Consider the following 24162-nt stretch of genomic DNA (forward strand, 5'->3'; position numbering starts at 1 on the left):
CCATAGAGGAAAAACAATAAGTAGTATGGTTACATCTTCTAGAATGAAAAAAACAACAAAGACAGGTGGATACTTTTCTTTAAGTGCCACAGAACATAAAATCTTTGTTCAGTGGATAGAAGTACAGTATGTAAGGGCCATAGAACATAGATTTTATGTTCTGCAGCACATCTAGGCGTGGGAGCAAAGAAGCAGCTTTTAAAGCCACTCGCTCCTTCCCTGCTCACTCAAGAGCCCCTAGGCAATGAGCTGAGTGGGGTAAAATTGACCCCTGGGGCGCGATAGCCCAGTGGCCCCCATAGGCGCAGCAGACATGTGTGTCTTCTGCTGCCTGCACTTCCTCCTACCCACTAGTGACGCCCCCCAACTTGGCAGTGACATCTTCCTCCAGCACCTCCAGTCCAACATCTGTGAAGATGGATCAGCTGCCTGCACCCCCCCAGGTTAGTGTAACCCACACAAAATTACACACTTACACAGCAGCAGCCAGAGTGTCAAAAAATACATTTGCACTGTTTTCATTAGGGGGTCTCTGTACACCACATAGTTTGGTAAATCTGTGCAAATTTGGATGTTTTGAGGCTGGTACATTACAAAATGGTGGTGTGTGTAATGTGGAAAAATTCAAGCTTAGTGACAATTTTCAGAAATGTCATAAAAATATTCAGCATGGCTTTGCAGTGTTCAGTGGACCTCTGACATTCATATTTAGGATGTTTTCTATTTGTACCTAATGCTATGTACGAGATAAAATGCTAGAAATTGAAGCGGAGACGATTTTAAGGTATTTAGTCAAAACTGACCATTTTGGGAAAGCATTACGACTCTAGTTTGGAGTAAAAAGACACGGTTACCCATTTTAGATTCGACTGAATGTGTACTTCCCAGAAATATATGGTTTTGGGGGTTCAATATATAATTTTGTGTTTTTACCCTGCAAAAATGAAGTAAATGTGTTGATTATTCAGTAACTGAAGTGACTTTGGCGACATTTGGAATGCGCTAACTTAGGACTGTTTAGATGCCGAAAGACGCCAACACATTGGTTGTGTATTTAAATTGTATCTGACAAGTACAACTGCTTTGGGGAGTGCATTGGAGTGACAATATACATTGGTGTCCAACATGATTTCATAATTGGCAATTCTGCCAATCATGCATTTAGGATTGTTTTAAAATACTGTGCACTAATCAGTGCAGAATCTTTATCTGTAAGCCTTAGCCACAGGCATCAAATTACAGAAGGTAGTGGCTTCTTTAAGATGAGCTGTCCTAAGCAATGATTTGTTTATGTTTTAGAAATGTTAATAATATGCTACATATATTTTCAGCTCAATTCTTATTTATTTTGCTAATTTTGATTGAGTATATATGCATAATTAATACAGTGGTTTAAACATTTAAAAACTCAAATCCTTAGCACAAACATATATTATTTACAAAACAAGTATAGGTCATAGTCTCTGTTCAGTCCATGTGGTGCTAATGAGTTTAATTGTGTATCCAGCACACCTCTCTCAGTTTTAACTAGAGCTTACAAATCCCTCCATATTTAATGGGGTTGTTCAAGTTTAAATGAACTTGTAGTATGATGTAGAAGTGATATTCTGAGATCATTAGCAATTGGGTTTCCTTTTTTATTATTTGTGGTTTTTGAGTTATTTTGTTTTTTATTCAGCAGCTCTCCTGTTTGCAAGTGCAGCAATTGGGTTGCTAGGTTTCAATTTAACCTAGCAACCATGCACTGATTTGAATAGGGGACTGGAATATGAATAGAAGACCTGAATAGAAACACAAGTAATAAAATGTATCAATAACAATACATGTGTTGCCTTACAGAACATTTGTTTTTAGATGGGGTCAGTGACCCCCATTTGAAACCTGGAAAGAGTCAGAAGAAAATGGCAAAGAACTAAAAAAACATACAAAATAAAGAAGACCATTTGAAATGTTGCTTAGAATTGGCAGCTCTATAACATACTAAAAGTTAACTTCAAGGCGAACCACTCCTTTAGAACTAGTTAAGTATATTTTGTAATAACAATTTTTATTGTAGGATGAAATGCTTATGGACCCATTTTTGGCTCCTAACTTAATTTTTTTTCCATTATACAAAAAAACAGTTTGGATAGAGTTTCCCTTGCTCCCCTAATTTCTTGATACAACAGACTTTTCTCCCTCCATATACATATTTTATACTTCTTAGGCATTGTTGCTAAACCCTTACAGTTTCAGTTATCGTGCAAAAGTGTATATACTGGCACCGCTGCTTTGGTTTCCCTTTTAAATGTCAGTGTTACAAAGACGTCTCAGCTCTGAACAGGGTGGGGCTGTCTACTGAATTACTGTTCATTATGTGAGAGCACAATGGCAGCTGCTGCTAACACAAGTTATTAATGTATATCGCACGGGGGAACAGAAGGCAAGCAAAAGGAAACCCATTGCTGCACGATTAAGAGGACAGAAGAACAGTTGCAGTTTAGTAAAAATAAAGAAATAGCATTTATTTATTTATGCGTGCGAAGCAGATCAGCAGAGGGCAGCAAAGCAAGACTAGAATTACTAGGTGTGTCAGTAAATGAGCGTTGTCTTGGGCAAGTCTGAACTTTAGTTTTGAAGACAAATGCATAAGTAGCTTTTATCTTCCCTGTAGTAATGTTTGCCTTTCTTTTTCCATGGGAGTTGCAGACAGCATTACTTACTTAACACAACCCAATTATAACAACCAATTATAGACACGGACACATGCATGGTGGAGAATGGCCGCAGCTGTTGTTTATTAAATATCATATCAATCAGAACATTAACCATTGCTAATGATACTAATACCTGCTCATACATATATTCCCAGCCAGCCTCTGCATCAGATCTCTGCAGCGGACCGCCTTAAAGATTAACAACAAATATCCTTAAGCCCCGCCAATTTACCACCTAGCCAGGAGCATACCTCCATATGACACTTCTCTATAAACAACAATTAACCGCTGCGACAATATTTTTTTTTTTTTTTTTTTTTTTTTTATATTTATTATGCATTCAGATATGTTATACAATAACAGGGTGGGTGGGTGGGATTTTCCAAACGATCCTCTCGCGTCGGCTGCCGATGAAGAATGAAGAGCGTTCGCCGGCTTGTCCTTTTATAGCCGGCTTTCGCGGCTTTTCCCGCGAAGCCACGCCCCTTTTTTTGAATCGACCAATCAGAAGCCTGGGATTGAAAATTGACCAATCGGAAGTGAGGTAAGTTTTAAACAGAAGAAAATACACGAGGTAAGTAAAAAACAATACAGAAAAGGGGGGAAGCTGCCGCACTCCCATGGTAGGGGAGGTTAAGTCTCTCCCCATTCATGGGAGTTGCAGACAGCATTACTTACTTAACACAACCCAATTATAACAACCAATTATAGACACGGACACATGCATGGTGGAGAATGGCCGCAGCTGTTGTTTATTAAATATCATATCAATCAGAACATTAACCATTGCTAATGATACTAATACCTGCTCATACATATATTCCCAGCCAGCCTCTGCATCAGATCTCTGCAGCGGACCGCCTTAAAGATTAACAACAAATATCCTTAAGCCCCGCCAATTTACCACCTAGCCAGGAGCATACCTCCACGTCAAGGCCAATTAAACCATTAAATTGGCCTTGGCCATTCCCCACACATGTAAAGCTCTCTCTATTGCACTTTGGAATCCCATGTTCAGAATGTCAAAACCGATATCTGACAAATGTACCCTGTCCGCGCGATACAGGCCTTCAAAACCTTGTTCCAACTCGTAGTGCCTATAAACCAAAATATTAACTGTCTTGGAAAATTTTGAGATAGCAAAATTAAGTTTTTTACGGCATCTCTCAAGGGGGTGAAAACCTGCATCTTGAAGCCAGACTAATCTGGGCACAACTTCCGACCACATTATCACAGTATTGGGAAAAATAAATCTGATCTGAGCAAGGTCTCTTTTTATATTACGAATTAAATCAATGTTTCTACCCTTTCCAATGTCATTTCCAGCTAGATGGATCAGAATAATTGCTGGGAAACCCCAACGAGATTTCATCTGCAAAATTATTGGCAATAAATCTGGCCATTTAAGGCCTCGAATGCCCATCCAAACAATTCTAACATCTTTAATGCCTAAATTAGTTGTGTAGGTTCGCTGTTCCTACTGTGCTCTAGCTCTTGCTCTGTGGACGAAAGAGTGTCCAATAATCCAGACCAAAGGAGGAGAAACTGTAACGAAAAAAGATAAGACTTACTAAACAAGGGTAGGTCTAACATAAAGTTGATACCTAGAGGAGTTCCATCTGCCAAGCCTTTGATGAACTCTTCTCCTAAACCCATCAATGAGGCTTGTGTGGCAGCTCCAATGCGGAAAGAATGTGTGTTATAATGGTCAGGTGGTATACCTAAATTACTGACAGCTCCTTTGAGAATTTTCACAAATTGAAATCTTGTAACAAAAGAGCCATCACTGTGTATAAAGAAAGGGCCAGGAAGGCAGGGTCCTGACTTGCTGATAATGGCTAAAAGCTAATACTGGGCATATTGACTGTTCCGTGCTATTACCAAGCCAAAGGGTTGTCCCTCTTCCCACTTTATCCGTTTTTGATTTTTTTAATATAATTTTTAATTTGCCCTCAACCAGATGAATGTCTTCACTCCCAATACCCCCTGGGGATCTCTTACTATGAGAGACCGACTCACTTACCCGAAGGGCACCAAAGAAAGACACAGAAAATAACAAAGTAAATAACATTGCTTCAAACTGAGAATAGCATATTTGAGGTAGGACCGAAACTAAATCTTTCAACAATGATAATGTGATGGGTCTCCTAATGTCAACAGATTGTGTAATCCTACCAACACCCCGAAGGATTTGTTTGACCAAAAAGGATTTAGTTATGTCTGCCTCACCTTGAACCTTTAAAAAGAAGGATATGCCTGCTAACTTTTTTGTTATAGCTGAAAGAGAGTACTGAGCCTCAACTTGCTCCAGTACAAACGACAATAAGACGTCACTGTCCCCTTGATAATGATCTTTGGGAAAACTTGTTTTGAACTTCATCCACTCATTCCAGCTTGCGATGTAAGCATGCCAGGTTTTGTCTGCCAATGACATACTTAACCATTTTGAAATTCTGGCAATACTAAATTCCACAGATGTTGGGGGCATGGTGTTCCTTCTTTGTCCAAATAATTGGCGATTTCCCAGAGCTCGTTGAACTGAAATCGAGATAATGCGTCAGCCACAACATTGGTACAACCAGGGATATGTTTTGCTTGAATCAAAATGTTAAATTTAAGAGCTCGGAATACTGCCTGTCTAAGTAATCTCAGTACTGGGGGGGAGTTAGAAGAGAGATTATTAACTACTTGAACCACCCCCATATTATCGCAGTGCCAAACAATACGTTTGTTAGCCAATTGAGGGCCCCATACTTCCAAAACAACTAACAGTGGAAAAAATTCCAATAACACTAGATTTTTGGTAAGCTTGAGTTCAACCCAGAAAGATGGCCATGCATCCGCAATCCAATGTGTGCCAAAGATAGCGCCAAACCCTGCTGAAGCAGCTGCGTCTGTATACAGATTCAACGCTGCATTCTCAAACAATTCTCCTTGCCAATAAGTAATGCCATTGAAATTCTCTAGAAATTCCTGCCAAACAATCAGATCATCTTTAACTACCTGAGGGATTCTTATGTGCCAGTTAGGATTATCTAGACCCGACGTTAGTGCAATGAGTCTTCTGTTAAAAACCCGACCAATAGGAATAACCCTTGTAGCGAAATTCAGATGTCCAATCAAGGATTGTATATGTTTTAATTTAACCTTCTTGGATTTTAAAGTTGAGTTTAGAATGCTTCTCAGCTTAGCTACTTTCTCTCAGGTAAGCGAAATTCACGATTTACAGTGTCTATCTGAATACCAAGGAATTCCAAGGTTGTAGTAGGGGGGTATCGTTTTTTCAACAGCTAGTGGAATGGCAAATTTCCTAGCAAACCACGTAAAAGTACTTAACAAAATTCCACATGAACTAGAACCTGCAGGACCGACAAATAGGAAATCATCTAAATAATGAATAACCCCTTTAGAACCCGTTTCCCATTGAACTACCCATTGCAAAAAGGATGCAAAGGCTTCAAAATAAAAGCACGAAAGGGAACAGCCCATTGGGAGGCATCTGTCAAAATAGAAACTGCCTTCATAATGAAAGCCTAAAAGCTTATAACAGTCAGGGTGTATGGGCAGTAGCCTGAAAGCAGATTGGATGTCACTTTTAGCCAATAATGAACCTTGACCAAATTCTTGAATTATCGATATTGCCTGGTCGAAAGTCGTATATGAAACTGAAGATAACTCCGGACCAATTCCATCATTGACAGATGCCCCCAAAGGATATGATAAATGGTGAATCAAGCGATAGCTTCCTGGCTCCTTCTTAGGTACAAGTCCTAACGGTGAAACTCTGAAATCCTCAAATGGAGGATCATCAAAGGGGCCATCAATTCTGCCCAATTTAAGTTCCTTCTCAATTTTTCTTTAACTACCTTTGGGTTTAGATCTATTGATTTTAAATTCTTTGGAAATGATATGAGGGTTACAGGATCTGCTGATGGTATCCAAAAGCCAACTTCAAAACCCCTCTCTAAGAGGCACGCCATCTGGCGCTTTGGATATAGCTCTAGGTAGTGGCGCATTTCTGGTAACTTCACCGGGGTTATCCGACTTACTGGAGTCCCTACCACTGGGTTTTGTGACAAATCGTTTGATACAACGAAAGGCAGGATGGTTGCCAGTACAATGAGCACATTCATGTTTATATCTACAGCTTGCTTGGAAGCGGCAAGTTGACTCATTGAATGCCCAGCAAGCATTATATTTCACAGGAGTTTTGTTCCCAGGTAATGGAACTGATGGTTGTTTGGGAATAAGCATTCCCATCCAAAGGTCAATATCCTTGGAACCCCAAGATATTGACTTCTGAATGGACATCTTCTGTCTGAATCTATCATCATACAAAAACCAGGAAATACCCCCATAGGCTTTATATGCTTCAAGAATAATGTCAATATGTTTAAATAGGCCTGGACCTAATTGTGGGTGTTTCTCACACAATACATTTGAATAAATACAAAATGCCTGTAACCAGTTAGTGAATGTCCTTGCCACAGGCCGACGTCTGTCCATTTCAGGATCTGACTGCTTAACTTGCTTGCTTAAAAAATCTTTTGATGATGGCAACAGTGAGAGCATGTCAATATACTCTCCTTTTGTAATTTTTTCCTTTATGGCCTGTGGCAAGTGCAAACCCAAAGGTGTAGCATCACAGAGTATTGAATCTCTAAAAGCAGTTTCAGCTACTTGAGAAGACACAGCCCCTGTGCTTATATGCGTTGACGCCGCACCAGGGGTTAACAAAGCTAACAAAGATTTTATGACATCATTGGCAGAATAGTTACCAATCACTTGGATGGGTTGACTCTCCTCCTGAGGGTTTAAACCAGCAGGCTGGGGTGCGCTGTGAATGGCAGATGATGGCAATGCATGACCCATGCTGGCAGGTGGCCGAACCGGGTGCCCTATAGTGTTACAGCTGGAGGGCCCCGGTTCTGGGCGGCTTTGGGGTCCCCTGCCGACCTGGTGCCCCACATGGGAGCTGCCAGCTGCCGGACCTCCCCCGGACCCTGTGGAAGGAAAGGGCCCTAAAGCGTTACAGCTCTTTTGCTGGAGCGGCCCACCACTTGCAACAGCGGCGGAACTCACTCGCGATGAAGGGGGGGAAGCCGACGGCCCAAACTCCTGTTTGTGGCGGGTCAGCGACGATCCTCTTCTTGGCGGAGACCGCTGACGTCACCTGGGTTCTTTTCTTCGCCGCTTGTTTCCCTCTGGTGTTCCTCTTGACGGCGACGATCCGCTTCTTTCCTGGTCCGCGCGAAGCTGGGGTGCGCTGGATGGCGACGTCAGCTCCTGAAGATGACGCAGCTTCCTCTGACGGCGATCCTGGAGGCTCTGCAGTCGGAAGTGATGTCACCGCTGTCGCCGACGATGATGCAAGCTGGCACTGCTGAAGGAGCGTCTGGATTTCTTCATGTCCCGCCTCCGCCTGGATCCAACGAAGGATGTCGTGAAGTCTGCCGTCGGGATTCTCTTCAGCCATTTTCCAAACGATCCTCTCGCGTCGGCTGCCGATGAAGAATGAAGAGCGTTCGCCGGCTTGTCCTTTTATAGCCGGCTTTCGCGGCTTTTCCCGCGAAGCCACGCCCCTTTTTTTGAATCGACCAATCAGAAGCCTGGGATTGAAAATTGACCAATCGGAAGCGAGGTAAGTTTTAAACAGAAGAAAATACACGAGGTAAGTAAAAAACAATACAGAAAAGGGGGGAAGCTGCCGCACTCCCATGGTAGGGGAGGTTAAGTCTCTCCCCATTCATGGGAAATGAATAGACAGTCACACAAATTCTCTGCAAATATTTAACAAAACACTAGGCAGAATTGTCATATTCCATGAGTCAATCTGTTTAACTGTTAAGTGCAAACGTTTGTGATTCACAGAGAACTTTGTCTTATGACATTTGCTTTGTCTCACATAATCAACAACTTTCACACACACACACACACACACTGCTGGTGAGTCTATTGAAGTATATTGTATAAATTTTACTGGCACACTCAGTTAGGTGTGTTAAAGGATAAAGCTGGCCATAGACGCAAAGATCCGATCGTATGAATCATCGTACGATCGGACTTCCCCATCTTCCGACCTGCCATTAACCATTGAGATCAAATAAAGTACAAAAGAACAGATCAGCCGATGTTCTGCCCCTGACAGCAATCGTACGATAGTTATGTCTAGTGATGGGCGAATCTGTCGCGTTTCGCTTCGCCGAATAATTCGCGAATTTCCAGCGAAATTCGCGAAACGGCGAAAAATTCGCGAAACGAGACGCGCGGCCCGATTTTGTCGCGCGTCGAAATATTTTGTCGCGGACGCAAGTAAGTGTTTTAACGCGCGACGTTATTTTTGACGCGCAGTGCAATTTCATGAAGCCCATCTTCTATGGGTGTTTTGTTTGTATAACCTTTTTTCACCTTTGGCCCTACAAATAAAAATTTTCCCCTTAGTTTCAAGCTTTGTAGTCTGTGATGATATGAACATGGTATCTTTTGCTTTGTGTCTGAATGTGCTGAATTGGATTGGACTCAATGGGAAGACCAATACACATGCGTTTTTCACTTAGTATACTGCTACACACATGCCCTGCATTGTTAGAGGACTCCTATCTTGAAAAAATGGCTCCCATTTTGCAAGTTTCTTAAACTTTTAACGTTTGTGGATTTTTTCACATTACCTCTGGTCAACTGGTAATGGTATCTACTACTACTCTATATCACTGTTTAACCAAAAAGTACCATCTGTACTTCATATATCTAATAGTAGATTGCTAACACAAGTACAACTAATAAATCTGAACAGATAGTATCTGGATGCTTTGTATCTCAGATAAAAATGAATAAACCATATGTTTATGTGAATGAACCTTATATTTACATCATGTAATTGTAATGATTCTGAAATACTATGTAATGTAATTTTAATGACTCCGATTAAGAATAGTCATCGTTGTGTTATTAGAATCCAAACAATTTCAAGTACCATGTGAGTATTAGTTTAGTCAAATGAAAAATGAACTCAAAATATAGAGATATAAAAAAACTTTTAATTTACAACATAGCACAATGGTGCTGCAATATAAAATAAATAAATTAAAGTGGAGGAGGAGGAGGAGGAGGAACTACCCTCTGCCCGGACTCAACCATGTCCCTGACCTCTCCCAGCTCCTGCCGCATGGCATTAACCTGGTGGACCAGGTTGACCAGGGTGACCAGGAGCTCAGTCTGGTCATAGTAGGCATGTTCTGTTTGTGTGCCTACACTGAGCCCCTGGTCCGGTGGTGGTGCCGCCTGGTGAGGTGGTGGTGCCACCTGGTGAGGTGGTGGTGCCGCCTGGTGAGGTGGTGGTGCCGCCTGGTGAGGTGGTGGTGCCGCCTGGTGAGGTGGTGGTGCCGCCTGGTGAGGTGGTGGTGCCGCCTGGACAGGTGGCAGTGCTGCCTGGTCCGGTGGTGGAGGCGGTGCTGCCTCATCAGGTGGAGGCGGTGCTGCCTGGTCAGGTGGTGGTGGTGGTGGTGGTACTTCCCCATCATCATCGGGATCATCTTGGATCCATTCAGCTGGCAATGAATAAATTTCAGTTTGAGTAACACAGCAATTGCATTTGTACAGTATAAATTATACAGGATAAGGTGTCATGTTGTAACTACAGGAAAATTAACTTTATTGTAGTTAAGAAGGGAAACCTATTTATTCCGTTTAAATAAATCTACCTTTATGTGAAGTAAAATTCTTATTAGCCTTGTCACAGGCCTAAACAAATACACATTTGCTCCAAAATACCAAAATAAATAGGAATCAAGTGCAGGGCAAGATTTACATAGTAGGCACCCCTAGGCCCCACTGCCCATTTGTCGCCCCTGTCCCCTCCCCTTTATTCGGGCAATTTTTATCATCTGGACAGGAGCAATGGGGATTGCTGCATGGGAAACTATTGTATCTCCTGTGCATCCCCAGTGTTTCTGAACCAATATGGGTGTGGTTGGGCAGCATGCCCGCCACCCTAAAATCTTTCCCAGCCCTAGGCCCGGGCCTTGGTGGCCTTTCCACAGATCCGAGCCTGATCAAGTGGCTTTATTGTAGTTAAGAAGGGAAACCTATTTATTCCGTTTAAATAAATCTACCTTTATGTGAAGTAAAATTCTTATTAGCCTTGTCACAGGCCTAAACAAATACACATTTGCTCCAAAATACCAAAATAAATAGGAATCAAGTGCAGGGCAAGATTTACATAGTAGGCACCCCTAGGCCCACTGCCATTTGTCGCCCCTGTCCCCTCCCCTTTATTCGGGCAAATTTTTATCATCTGGACAGGAGCAATGGGGATTGCTGCATGGGAAACTATTGTATCTCCTGTGCATCCCCAGTGTTTCTGAACCAATATGGGTGTGGTTGGGCAGCATGCTGCCACCCTAAAATCTTCCAGCCCTAGGCCCGGGCCTTGGTGGCCTTTCCACAGATCCGAGCCTGATCAAGTGGCTTTATTGTAGTTAAGAAGGGAAACCTATTTATTACGTTTAAATAAATCTACCTTTATGTGAAGTAAAATTCTTATTAGCCTTGTCACAGGCCTAAACAAATACACATTTGCTCCAAAATACCAAAATAAATAGGAATCAAGTGGCTTCATTGTAGTTAAGAAGGGAAACCCATGTATTCCATTTAAATAAATCTATTATAATCTGTTTAAATAATCTCCATTTGACAGCTCATTTACTTGTTATCTAACTTGTCTGCAATTATGTCAGTCAGTCAAAGTCAACTGTTCCAATCCTAATTACAGCATTCACTTAAATACATTTTTGCTGTAAAATAGCAAATCATTATAAGAAGTTTTCTTTTTAAATAACTCTACCTTCAACCTCCACGCGCAGCTCTTCCACAAATGCGCTGTGGCGTCTTTTGAGATCGCTCCAGATCCTCTGGAGCTCCCGCAAACTGAGTCCGCAGGCGGTACTCCCTCCGCAGCCTGCGCCTCAGCCGTTCCATTATGCTCCTTCGGAGCGGCCTGGATTCCTCTCACTCCAGGAGGGATATTGTCGTATCCCTCCTGGTGCAGGTACCTGACAAAGTACCTAAGCTGATCCCGATCCATTGTGCCAGGTCCTGCCATTTTCAAAATGCAGTCCTACAACTGTAAGCACGGGCGGGGCTATTTATAGTGGCGACGCCCGTTTTTGACGCGCGCACGACGCGCGTCACATGACGCGCGCGCGCACGACGCGCGCATGCGCAAACACAGTTTTGCTATGACGCGCGTCGCATCTCGTCGCGCGGCGCCGAATCTCGTCGCGCGGCGCCGAATCCCGTCGCGCGGCGCCGAATCTCGTCGCGACGGCACCGAAATTGTTAAATTGACTACTGTAACACTCAAATACATTGATTTTTTTAAATAAATTATATTAAGTCACACTATATTTGGTAATTAGGCACTATTAGAAGTAACATTATTCCCCTAGCAATCATGTATTGATTTAAATAAGAGACTGGAATATGAATAGGAGAGGCCTAAATGGAGTAGCAATGACTAACAATACATTTGTAGCCTGACATAGTATTTGCTTTTTAGTTGGGGTCAACTCATTGACCCACATTTAAAAGCTGCAAAGAGTCAGAACTTTATTTGCCAGAAGAAAAAGGCAAATAATTAAAACCAAATTAAAAGTTGCTTAGAATTTGCCATACTATTGCATACTAAAAGTTACCTTAAAGGTGAACCACCCCTTTAAGGGCTTTGCACTGGATCTATGAATACGTTGTGTTAAAGTGTTTCGAAACAAAGGATGGCGTTTGTTCTCTTTGAAGGTTATGGACAGCAAACTGGGACAAGACTGCTTGTGAAGTTGAAAGTTGCAAAATAGCAGATGCAGCTGAAAGTGGGATTTAAGATGGACATCATCTTGGATGAAATTCCTCTTTCCATTAAGCAAACTGTGTTGTCTCGTTTATTTAACTCAAGGACAAAAGCATTCATAGAGGACAAATTCCATCTAAATTATTGCTTACAGCATGAATTTAAGTAGAGTTTATGGCTATGTTTGCGTCACCCAGGGTTGCCAGGTTGGTTGGTTTCCAGTCAAATTTACTGGGCTGATGGTTGGGGCCGCTGTTTGGGCCTCTGTGTAATTTGAATGCCAGGGCCTATTTTGACTCCCAGACCAGACATGGCTTTGGGGCTACCCATTAAAACATTTCCCTTACTTTTAAGCTTTGTACACAGTGAAAAATGTATATATGCCATGTTTTGCTTTGAAATCAATGGGAAGAGCAAATTCGGAATTTCGCACCTATGTTTCACTCAGTTACTGCTACACACACATGCCCTCCCTGTAAACATTTTTAGAGCACTCCTATCATTTCAAATGAAAGAATAATGACTGAGGCACAAGGACTTTTGGCCGCAGTCGTTTCAGGGGTAATAATAGTGTGAATACATTTGACAACCAAGCAGCAAGCATTGTTGTAATCAATTGTACTAGAGCCAGAAGAATTAAATGAGGCAGGCCTCAACCCGAACAAATTAGCCCACTAAAGCAGCAAAAATAGAAGCAACATAATTAGAAGCCATGTTAGGCCTCAACCTCCAGAAGAAATTAGCCAACAATGTGGCAGTATTCAAAGGAACATTTTTAGAAGCCATTTTAGGCCTCAACCAAAGAAATTAGCCAACAATGTGGCAGTGTTCAGAAGAACATTTTTAGAAGCCATGTTAGGCTCAACCACCAGAAAATTAGCCACTTAGCGGCAAAATTATAACCAACCTATTTAAGAGCCATGTTAGGCCTCAACCAAAGAAATTAGCCAACAATGTGGCAGTGTTCGAAGAAACATTTTTAGAAGCCATGTTAGGCCTCAACCACCAGAAGAAATTAGCCAACTTAGCGGCAAAATTATAAGCAACCTATTTAGAAGCCATGTTAGGCTCAACCCAAAGAAATTAGCCAACAATGTGGCAGTATTCAAAGGAACATTTTTAGAAGCCATGTTAGGCCTCAACCCAAAGAAATTAGCCAACAACGTGGCAGTGTTCGAAGAAACATTTTTAGAAGCCATGTTAGGCCTCAACCACCAGAAGAAATTAGCCAACTTAGCGGCAAAATTATAAGCAACCTATTTAGAAGCCATGTTAGGCCTCAACCCAAAGAAATTAGCCAACAATGTGGCAGTATTCAAAGGAACATTTTTAGAAGCCATGTTAGGCCTCAACCCAAAGAAATTAGCCAACAACGTGGCAGTGTTCGAAGAACATTTTTAGAAGCCATGTTAGGCCTCAACCACAGAAGAAATTAGCCAACTTAGCGGCAAAATTATAAGCAACCTATTTAGAAGCCACGTTAGGCCTCAACCCAAAGAAATTAGCCAACAATGTGGCAGTATTCGAAGGAACATTTTAGAAGCCATGTTAGGCCTCAACCCAAAGAAATTAGCCAACAACGTGGCAGTGTTCGAAGAAACATTTTTAGAAGCCATGTTAGGCCTCAACCACCAGAAGAAATTAGCCAACTTAGCGGCAAAATTATAAGCAAACCTATTTAGAAGCCATGTTAGGCCTCAACTACAAAAAAAGATTGCCGACAATGCGCAGTAGTGTCACACAGCAGTAGGAGCCTTGATAGACCCACCAGACTTTTGCCCAAATAACGAGGCATAGTAGCAACAGAGCGGCAGCAACAGTCATGTTGAACTTTTATCAACTCTATATTAGAGCCAGAAGAATTAAATGAGGCAGCCAAACAGAAACTTTGCCAAAAGAGGCATAGTAGCCAACAGCAGCGGCAGTAACGTCATTTGTAACTTTTAATCAACTCTATATTAGAGCCAGAAAATTAATGAGGCAGGCCCAAACAGAAGACTTTTGCAAATAACGAGCATTAGTACAACAGCAGCGCAGTAACGTCATGTTGTAACTTTTAATCAACTCTATATTAGAGCAGAAGAATTAATGAGGCAGCCCAAACAGAAGACTTTTGCCAAATAAGAGGCATTAGTAGCAACAGCAGCGGCAGTAACCGTCATGTTGTAACTTTAATCAACTCTATATTAGAGCCAGAAGAATTAAATGAGGCAGCCCAAACAGAAGACTTTTGCCAAATAACGAGGCATTAGTAGCAACAGCAGCGGCAGTAACCGTCATGTTGTAACTTTTAATCAACTCTATATTAGAGCCAGAAGAATTAAATGAGGCAGGCCCCAAACAGAAGACTTTGCCAAATAACGAGGCATTAGTAGCAACAGCAGCGGCAGCTAACAGTCATGTTGTAACTTTTAATCAACTCTATATTAGAGCCAGAAGAATTAAATGAGGCAGGCCTCAAACAGAAGACTTTTGCCAAATAACGAGGCATTAGTAGCAACAGCAGCGGCAGCAACAGTCATGTTGTAACTTTAATCAACTCTATATCAGAGCCAGAAAAATTAAATGAGGCAGGCCCCAAACAGAAGACTTTTGCCAAATAACGAGGCATTAGTAGCAACAGCAGTGGCAGCACAGTCATGTTGTAACTTTTAATCAACTCTATATTAGAGCCAGAAGAATTAAATGAGGCAGGCCCCAAACAGAAGACTTTTGCCAAATAACGAGGCATTAGTAGCAACAGCAGCGGCAGCAACAGTCATGTTGTAACTTTTAATCAACTCTATATTAGAGCCAGAAGAATTAAATGAGGCAGGCCTCAAACAGAAGACTTTTGCCAAATAACGAGGCATTAGTAGCAACAGCAGCGGCAGCAACAGTCATGTTGTAACTTTTAATCAACTCTATATTAGAGCCAGAAGAATTAAATGAGGCAGGCCCCAAACAGAAGACTTTTGCCAAATAACAGAGGCATTAGTAGCAACAGCAGCGGCAGCAACAGTCATGTTGTAACTTTTAATCAACTCTATATTAGAGCCAGAAGAATTAAATGAGGCAGGCCCCAAACAGAAGACTTTTGCCAAATAACGAGGCATTAGTAGCAACAGCAGCGGCAGCAACAGTCATGTTGTAACTTTTAATCAACTCTATATTAGAGCCAGAAGAATTAAATGAGGCAGGCCCAAACAGAAGACTTTTGCCAAATAACGAGGCATTAGTAGCAACAGCAGCGGCAGCAACAGTCATGTTGTAACTTTTAATCAACTCTATATTAGAGCCAGAAGAATTAAATGAGGCAGGCCTCCAAACAGAAGACTTTTGCCAAATAACGAGGCATTAGTAGCAACAGCAGCGGCAGCAACAGTCATGTTGTACTTTAAATCACTCTATATAGAGCCAGAAAAATTAAATGAGGCAGGCCCAAACAGAAGACTTTTGCCAAATAACGAGGCATTAGTAGCAACAGCAGCGGCAGCAACAGTCATGTTGTAACTTTTAATCAAACTCTATATTAGAGCCAGAAGAATTAAAATGAGGCAGGCCCCAAACAGAAGACTTTTGCCAAATAACGAGGCATTAGTAGCAACAGCAGCGGCAGCAACAGTCATGTTGTAACTTTTAATCAACTCTATATTAGAGCCAGAAGAATTAAATGAGGCAGGCCCCAAACAGAAGACTTTTGCCAAATAACGAGGCATTAGTAGCAACAGCAGCGGCAGCAACAGTCATGTTGTAACTTTTAATCAACTCTATATTAGAGCCAGAAGAATTAAATGAGGCAGGCCTCAAAGACATTAGCCGCAAAATTGTAAGAAAAATATTTAGAAGCCATGTTAGGCCTCAACCAGAAGAAATTAGCCAACTTAGCGGCAAAATTATAAGCAACATATTTAGAAGCCATGTTAGGCCTCAACCAGAAGAAATTAGCCAACTTAGCGGCAAAATTATAAGCAACATATTTAGAAGCCATGTTAGGCCTCAACCACCAGAAGAAATTAGCCAACTTAGCGGCAAAATTATAAGCAACATATTTAGAAGCCATGTTAGGCCTCAACCAGAAGAAATTAGCCAACAATGTGGCAGTATTCGAAGAAACATATTTAGAGGCCATGTTAGGCCTCAACTACTAAAAAATTTGCCGACAATGCAGCACAGTAGTATCTACGATAGCAGTAGGAGCTTTGATAGGCCCCCACCATAAAAAAATTTGCCGACAATGCAGCACAGCAGCAGTACTACTAGGGCTAGTAGCAGGCTACAGCAGCAGCAGCAAGGGCAGCAGGTGCAGACAGATGGGGAATGGGCAATACTACTGAGGAGGAGAGTATGGGCAGCAATGGAGAGAGGAGGCTAAATCTGAGGAGGAGAAGGAGGAGAGGAGGCTAGTCTCTGCTGTCTGCAATGGGCACTTGGATATCCCCGCTTATCCATGCCTCATTCATTTTAATGAATGTCAGCTTATCCACGCTGCCAGTGGATAAGCCGTGTCCGCTTCTCAGTGACCACCCCACCTGCGGCACTGAAGACACGCTCTGACAGGACACTGGCAGGGGGGCAAGCCAGCACCTCCAGAGCGTACTGTGCCAGTTCTGGCCACTGGTCGAGCCTCGAGACCCAATAATGCATGGGGTCATCATCAGGGCGAATGGCATCCTGCACGCTGACTGACCCCATGTAGTCAGCCACCATATGCTCCACCCGCTGCTGGTGGTGGCTTTGGGTGCTGACTGGGCCTGCTGCTGGCCGTTGAGGCTCGAAAAAGCTCTTCCACACACCCATGAGATCTCCGCCCTTGCTGCTGCTGCTGCTGCTGCTGCTAGGCCCCCGTCTCTGCTGGGTGTGTGGAGTAGTGGAGGCCTGAGAAGTGTCAGACTGGGGGAAGGCCTCCACTAATTTTGAGCACAGAGCCTTCCTCAATTGACCCATCCTCCTCTCTCTCTGGCTGGGTACAAGGAACTCCCCCACCTTTCCCTTGTACCGTGGGTCAAGCAAAGTAGCCACCCAATAATCCTCCCGGTCTTTGATAGAACAGACCCGGGGATCACTTCGGAGGCAAGTCTGCATATGGGCAGCCATGTAAAAAGGTGCCCCCGACCAACCTCTTCTTGACTGCCCTCCAGATGCAGCAGGTCATCTGGCTCGACCTGCCCCTGCTCTGTACCCTCCCAGCCGCGGACAATAGCTGGGGTGGTTGGGTGGCATGTGCCCTGCTCCCCATGCTGCGCAGGCACCCAGTCCTCCTCTCCCTCATCCTCCTCATCGGGCACCATTTCCTCCTCAGCCCCCTCTGCCTGCCTACGGGGCCTACTCTCCTCCTCCTCCTCCTCAGGCACGTCACCCTCCTCTAGCAGCCCATCCAACGTGCGCTTGAGGAGGAACACCAGGGGTATGACATCACTAAGACACGCATTGTCCCTGCTAACAAAGCGTGTCGCCTGCTCAAAGGGGGCAAGTACTTGGCAGAGCTGCCTCATTTGCTGCCACTGCTCTGCACTAAAGTACCCCAAATCCGCCCCCTGAGTACCCCTGGCACTGTGCTCCAGCAGGTAATTGCTGACCGCCCAGCGCTGCTCTACGAGGCGCTCCACCATGTGCAGGGTGGAATTCCAGCGCGTCGGCAGGTCACAGATGAGCCGGTGGGGTGGCAGACTATGCTGCCGCTGCATCCGTGCCAAAGACGCGCTGGCGGTGGGGGACCTGCGAAAATGGGCACATACCCTACGTACCTTCTCCAGCATGTCACCCAACCCTTGGTAGCTCTTGAGGAAGCGCTGCACCACAAGGTTGAGGACATGAAGCTTTGCCAGGCAGCCATTAAGCCTCTGCACTTGGGGGTGGCTGGGGGAGAGAGGCGTCTTGCGGGTGAGGAACTGGGGGATGGAAACCTGGCGGGACAGGGGCCGCATTGAGGAGGAGGAGGCTGCAGAAGAGGCTGAGCTACACAGTGGCTGCCTCCGACTGTGAGCCCCAGAATCCTCTTCCCTTGCTGCAGGGACTGGGGAGCTAGCACCTCTTCCCTGAGGAATGGGAGGAGGTGGACAGGAAGCACCACTGCCACCCGGTGCCCTGCCACTTTGGTGCTGCTCCCACGTCATCCTGTGATGACGTTTCATATGGGAACTTAAAGCTGATGTTCCCATATGTGACCCTGCCTGCCCCCTTCGAACCTTCTGCCGGCAGAGCTGGCACACTGCTACTGCCTGGTCCTCTGCATGGCACGTGAAAAAAGCCCACACTGCTGAAGTGCGGGCCACTGCCTTGCCTGCTGTGGAGGGTTGGGGATGGTCCCCACCCGTACGCCCATAGGCTTTGGACCTAGGCGCAGTGCTGCCCTGTTGCCTGCCCCCCCTAGCAGTGGTCGGTGGAGCCGGCTCTTCATCCTCATCAACAACAAACAGTTCCCCCCCTGAACTGCTGCTGTTATCCTCTGGAGCCGGCTCCCAGGGTCTGTCCCTGTCATCATCCTCCCCCAGACCAGACCCTGCCTCATACATGGCATCAATACCCACATCCAGCATGCTGGTGTCTGACCCCACACCAGCAACTTGCTGCCCTGCCATAAGGGGACCCTGCCCAATATCCCCTACTGATGTGGGCTGTGACATGACCTCCTCCTCTTCATCAGACATGAATGCCCCCCCCCATTCCTGCCTGATCATCAAAAAGATCCTGGGTGTCTGGGCCCAAGTCCACCTCAGGATCAAATAAGAGGGATGGGGTGTCATCCCACACTGAGCTAGCAGGTGATGCCACCTCCTGCCGCTCACTGGTGCCCGCTGCAGACGAGGTAGCCTGGGTCAGCCAGTCTACCACTGCCTCTGCCTGCTGCGAGCGTATGGGTCGCGAAGCAGTGGCAAAAAAATCTGGCACAGTCCTACGTGTGCCAGTTGCCCCACTGCGACCCAAAGCCACCTGCTGCTGTGGCATTTGCTGCTGCTGCTGCTGTTGTTGCGGCTGCTGCTGCTGTTGTTGTTGCAGCTGCTGCTGCTGTTGCAGCTGCTGCTGCTGTTGCAGCTGCTGCTGTTGCAGCTGCTGCTGTGATGGCAGCTGCTTTGATGGCAGCTTGTGCTGCCACTGATTTACAGTGCCCAGACTGGGCATGGCACATGGGCTGGGCTGTTGTGGGGTTGGATGCCCACGGCCAGCACCACGGCCTCTTCCTCGGCCACCCCTCCCTATCCCACCCTTCTTCCCACCACCACCACCACCAGCACCCCTCCCCCTCTCCCACGGCCCGTCATATTGGGCAACTAAACTTAAAAAAAAAAAAATATATATAAGGGGGGGTTTGGATATTTCGGGGAAGGAAAGGAGAAAAAAAATAAAACCCTCAACTAAATCCCCTCAGCAGAAGTGTGCACCCACAAGGAGTACACACACCAGCACAGACAAAGACAAAGACAGTTAGCCCTAAAAAGGGCTATTGGGTGGTGAGCAGGCAAGCAGAAGAGGGAAAACAGTAAACTGAAATCCACAACCTCCACTTGCACTGACTCAGAAAAAAATAAAAGCTCTCTACACAAACTCCACTAGCTAAATCACACACAAATCTCTCACTATCCTGCTCTCTCTACCTCTACCAGAAACGCCACGAGTAATGGCCGCCTCTGCAGCTCCTTATATAGCCAGTGGGATGGCTCAGGGATGGCTCACATCTTATTGGCTGCTGTGGGTGACGTTCAGTTTGTCGCGCGTCTTTTTGTTTTGACGCGCATTAGCGGCGTCGCGGCTCGTCGCGCGACGAAAATTTCGACGCGCGGCGAAACGAGTCGCGTGGCGAATTTTTGGCGCAATTTTGCGAAAAATTCGCCCGCGGCGAAACGCAGAAATTCGCCGCAAATTTAACCATGGCGAATTTATTCGCCCATCCCTAGTTATGTCTGACCAAAAGCTAGTGACAGTCTCCCTCTGAAAATCGTACGATCGGCAATACATGCAGAGATATTATCGGCAGCCGACAGAAATCTTTTAACCTGCCCGATCAACAAAATGACCGATCTCCGCCGGACGAAAAATGGGACTCTCCACACGCGGTCCGAAAAGCGTACGAATCCTCGATTCGTACGATCAGATCTTTGCTTCTATGGCCAGCTTCAGGAAAGCGACAATTGCAGTAGTCATCGATCAAGAAAATCTTAGCATCTTCTCCGTTTGAAATTTACAGTATTATTGGGAGGTGTACAGTGTTTTTTGGGAGCCCCTATAGAGTTAAGAAAATATCATCTCTAAGTTAATTACTGTTTTTTTTTCATGATTGGGTGTGGCTAAGCAATACAAGGATCAACACTTGAGACACACCAAAGAAATCTTGTGGCTGCAGGAGTTAATGATCTAGTGTTGAGCAAATTCCCGTCTAGTCAGGCTATGTGTTGTAAACTCAGGGGTGATCCTGGCCTCTGTGCTGCATGAGGCAGTCTTAACGATACCCCCCCCCCTTGTCACCCCGTGCTCAACTTTTCAGCGTTGGAGGGGAGCACTGGAGGGCTGCTCACTTGATATCACTCTCTGCACTAGAAAACCTGAAATTCTGGTTTATAAATCGGAATTTCGGTTCTTGAAGTTACCAGGAGGAAACAATCTCAACTTGCCTCATGGCAGCAGGGCCCTGTGTAAACTTAGTGCTACAGAGTATGTGAGACAGGAATGCAAAGGAAAGGAACATAGAACGTTGAATGTTTTATTGCTTCAGTGATTGCACAGCTCTTTCAAAATACATTATATTTTATTTTCTTCATCATTCCATGCAGAACTCTACTGAACACTACTGGGCATTTCCCTCCTCCCCTCCATTTAACATAATGTCAGATGCATTCTTTATACCTTGGCGTAGCCGGCTACATTGTGGGTAAAATTGGCACATTGCTTTCCTTTAGTAAATGTGCCCTAAAGGAGAGTGGGTGTAGTTTTAAATTGAAGGGCTTATTCACTCATGCATACATTAAACTTTACCAGTGCTTATAGCAGAATATCTCAGACCAGTTTACTGCAGATTAGATAGTGATAGCAAATGTCTGGCTGTTTACAATGAATTTCTGCCCTTGTGAAATTTGGCACTGATATTAGTGAATGAACCATTTAACTCTTATGTGTCAGACATCCCTTGGCATGTTCCTAAATGCACTAGTCTCTACTGTGAAGCACAGACCAGCAGGACCGCCATCAGCGGGGCCAGGGGGGACAAGTGTCTCGGCAGTGCAGCAGTTCTGCAGTTCTGAAAGAGCCAGGCCCCCCTCGCGAGCGCCGAAACCTGCAGCCAGCCGTAAATGCCAATGTTTTTTTTTTAAAACTTATAAGGGGACCCTGACCTTCAATAGCTTTTTATAACTTGTGTGTGTGGGGGGGTTACTTTTTTAGCGCTGATGTCTGTGTGGTCTTTTAACTGTGATGTGGAGTGGGCAGGGTCTGGAGCAGGGCTTGGTCACCAGGGTGGGCGGGCCCAGGGGGCCCCGAAAATATTGTTGTACGGGGCCCCGTGATTTCTAATGGTGGTGTTGCAGTCCAATAATCCAGTCCTGGCACTGTTGCTGCCCAAACATGGGGGCACCAAAACATTTTTAGCACATCATAGCAATGCTCAGAAGGAACATCATTTCAGTTCCAGCACATGTGCCTAATCTAAGTGCTCCTATACTCTTTCCTGCATCAGAATTGTACAATATTCTAAAAACCTTTAGTTGTATGAAAGTGTCAGAGTTAAAGATTAATGGAAGCCTTGACTGTTTAGCATTAGCTGTCATGTGTAAATGTATGGTTTCCTCTCATTTACCATATAATTTTCCCTGGAATTAGCTAAATAAACACCATCTAGGATTCCATGGTAAAATACTGTCTTATCATAGGACTACCATCCTTTTTTCCTTGGAGACACATAAATTCTTTCAGTACAGCTAGAGGAGAATAATATAGCACTATCATTCCATGGCACTAAAAACTGTTGTTGTATTATACTAGTTTTATGTGCATTAGGTAGGGGACATCAGGAGATGAGTAGTCAAAGTTGAAACTATAATTAGTTAACTATCCTCCACTGTGGCAGCCGCTGGCCAGTTTAGAGATGTCCACATGCACTTTTTAAAGTAATAATCCTATGTATAATGAACTTTATCTATAGTGGGAATTCTAATCTATCTCATACACTGGTTGAGAATCACAGGTGACACCTGTGTAAAGTATTTTTCCACCTTGATACAAAATATTTTATAGTGGTAGAGCAAGTTTCTCTCTATAGAAACAGCAGCATTTTTCAAGTGCTAGTACTTTACATGCTCCAGCTTCCCTGTTCAGGGTATGACTACAGACAGGCGGATGCACGTCCATTCAAGTTTTTTTATTGCCTTTCAGAAGCACAGCAAAGGCTTTGCCAATTCTAAGTCAGTATCTCAAGTCATTGGGCAAGAGCTACTGTCAGGTACTACATCCAGTGTGAGGATGGCAGGTTGGAGCCTATGTGCTGTATAACCTGGGCCGTGCATGTAATTGAGATGATGAAAGGCAACAGACTAGTTGCAATGAAGAAAAGAAGATCTAATGAAAGACAAGGATACAACAAAGTCTGAGCACGCATAAAGAGATAACGAGTCCTAATACCAGTCCAGTGGTCAAAGGCAGGCAGCTAGCAATGGCATGCCCGTAAAAAAGGCAGATGGTCTTGACAGGTGGCAAACAAGGAATGTCAGAGGAACAGGCCAAAGTCTGGGGCAGACTGAAGACAGAAGCAAAGTCCAATAACAGACCAAGGTCAATACCAGGAAATCTTATTAAAATCAGGCAGGGGACTGAAGCAGGGAACATGGGCACAAAGCAAAGAACCAGGCAGGACATGAGCAGGAACAGGGAACAGGTAAGGACTCAGGAAACAGAGGCAGAAATCAGGTGCAGGGATCAGGCTTGGGAGCTTTGTGACCCTTTTTCCTGCTTCAGTTCTCTGCCTATAAGATTCAAGACATTCAAGAGACCTGCACCTTTGTATTAAACAAATGCATAAAGCACTAGGTTTCAGTCTGAGCAGGGCACTAGCTGCTTGTCTTTTTTAAAATGGGTCGCCTCCCACAGCCTCAAACCATGCCGGTAGATTTATGGATTCCTTACGAAACAAACTCTCATGTGTGACGGTCTCTGTTTGCTGATCTTTAATACAATTATCCCCGTATAGTTATTCATAAACCACTGTGATTCCCACTAAATGGTCTAGCACACTTAGATTTTAACCCTTTCTCCACCAATAAATAAATTGTCTGAAGAAGTTACAAAGTGCCAGCTACATAGAAAAAAGAACCGATGATTTTTTGTTTGATCAGGTGCATGGTTTATGTAATAAAACATCTTACTGAAAACCCATTAAGAACCCATTAAAAGTAGACATTTTAAGGGCATTTACAATTTCTAGTCTGAGAACAGCGTAAGTAAACATTGTGGAATGTGATTATTTCTGTACAACGTTTATTACATTCTTCCTTCAGGTGCATCGTAACATTTAATGCTTTAGGTTAGGCTATATATAGTAGGTTAGGATATACATTTAGCATAATGAATAGGCTTGATGTGGCCCATAAACTTAGTTACATGCAAAGTCAAAGAGAACATAGAAATGCTTTTTACTTTTTTTTACTTGTAAAGTTGGTAACA

At 44.1% G+C, this 24162-nt stretch overlaps 1 protein-coding gene across 3 annotated transcripts; it reads right to left on the reverse strand.

Annotated features, from left to right (window-relative positions):
* Positions 1-2750: 2750 nt before the first annotated feature.
* On the reverse strand, positions 2751-8443 carry LOC121394162. Of its 3 annotated transcripts, none has more exons than XM_041564265.1 (3): positions 7475-8443; positions 4926-5234; positions 2751-3208 (listed from the first exon to the last, which is right to left on the reverse strand). In XM_041564265.1, exons 1-3 carry the CDS (start codon positions 7566-7568, stop codon positions 3201-3203), a joined length of 411 nt encoding a protein of 136 aa, XP_041420199.1. In that variant the 5' UTR covers positions 7569-8443; the 3' UTR covers positions 2751-3200. The 3 variants fall into 3 exon arrangements, 2 of the variants coding, with proteins under 2 accessions (XP_041420199.1, XP_041420194.1); XM_041564260.1 differs by having other exon boundaries at positions 2751-4241; XR_005961522.1 differs by lacking the exon at positions 4926-5234 and having other exon boundaries at positions 7475-8440.
* Between the last annotated feature and the right edge of the window lie 15719 nt (positions 8444-24162).

The sequence above is a fragment of the Xenopus laevis genome, chromosome 1L, assembly GCF_017654675.1.
Source record: "Xenopus laevis strain J_2021 chromosome 1L, Xenopus_laevis_v10.1, whole genome shotgun sequence".
Classification (NCBI taxonomy): domain Eukaryota; kingdom Metazoa; phylum Chordata; class Amphibia; order Anura; family Pipidae; genus Xenopus; species Xenopus laevis.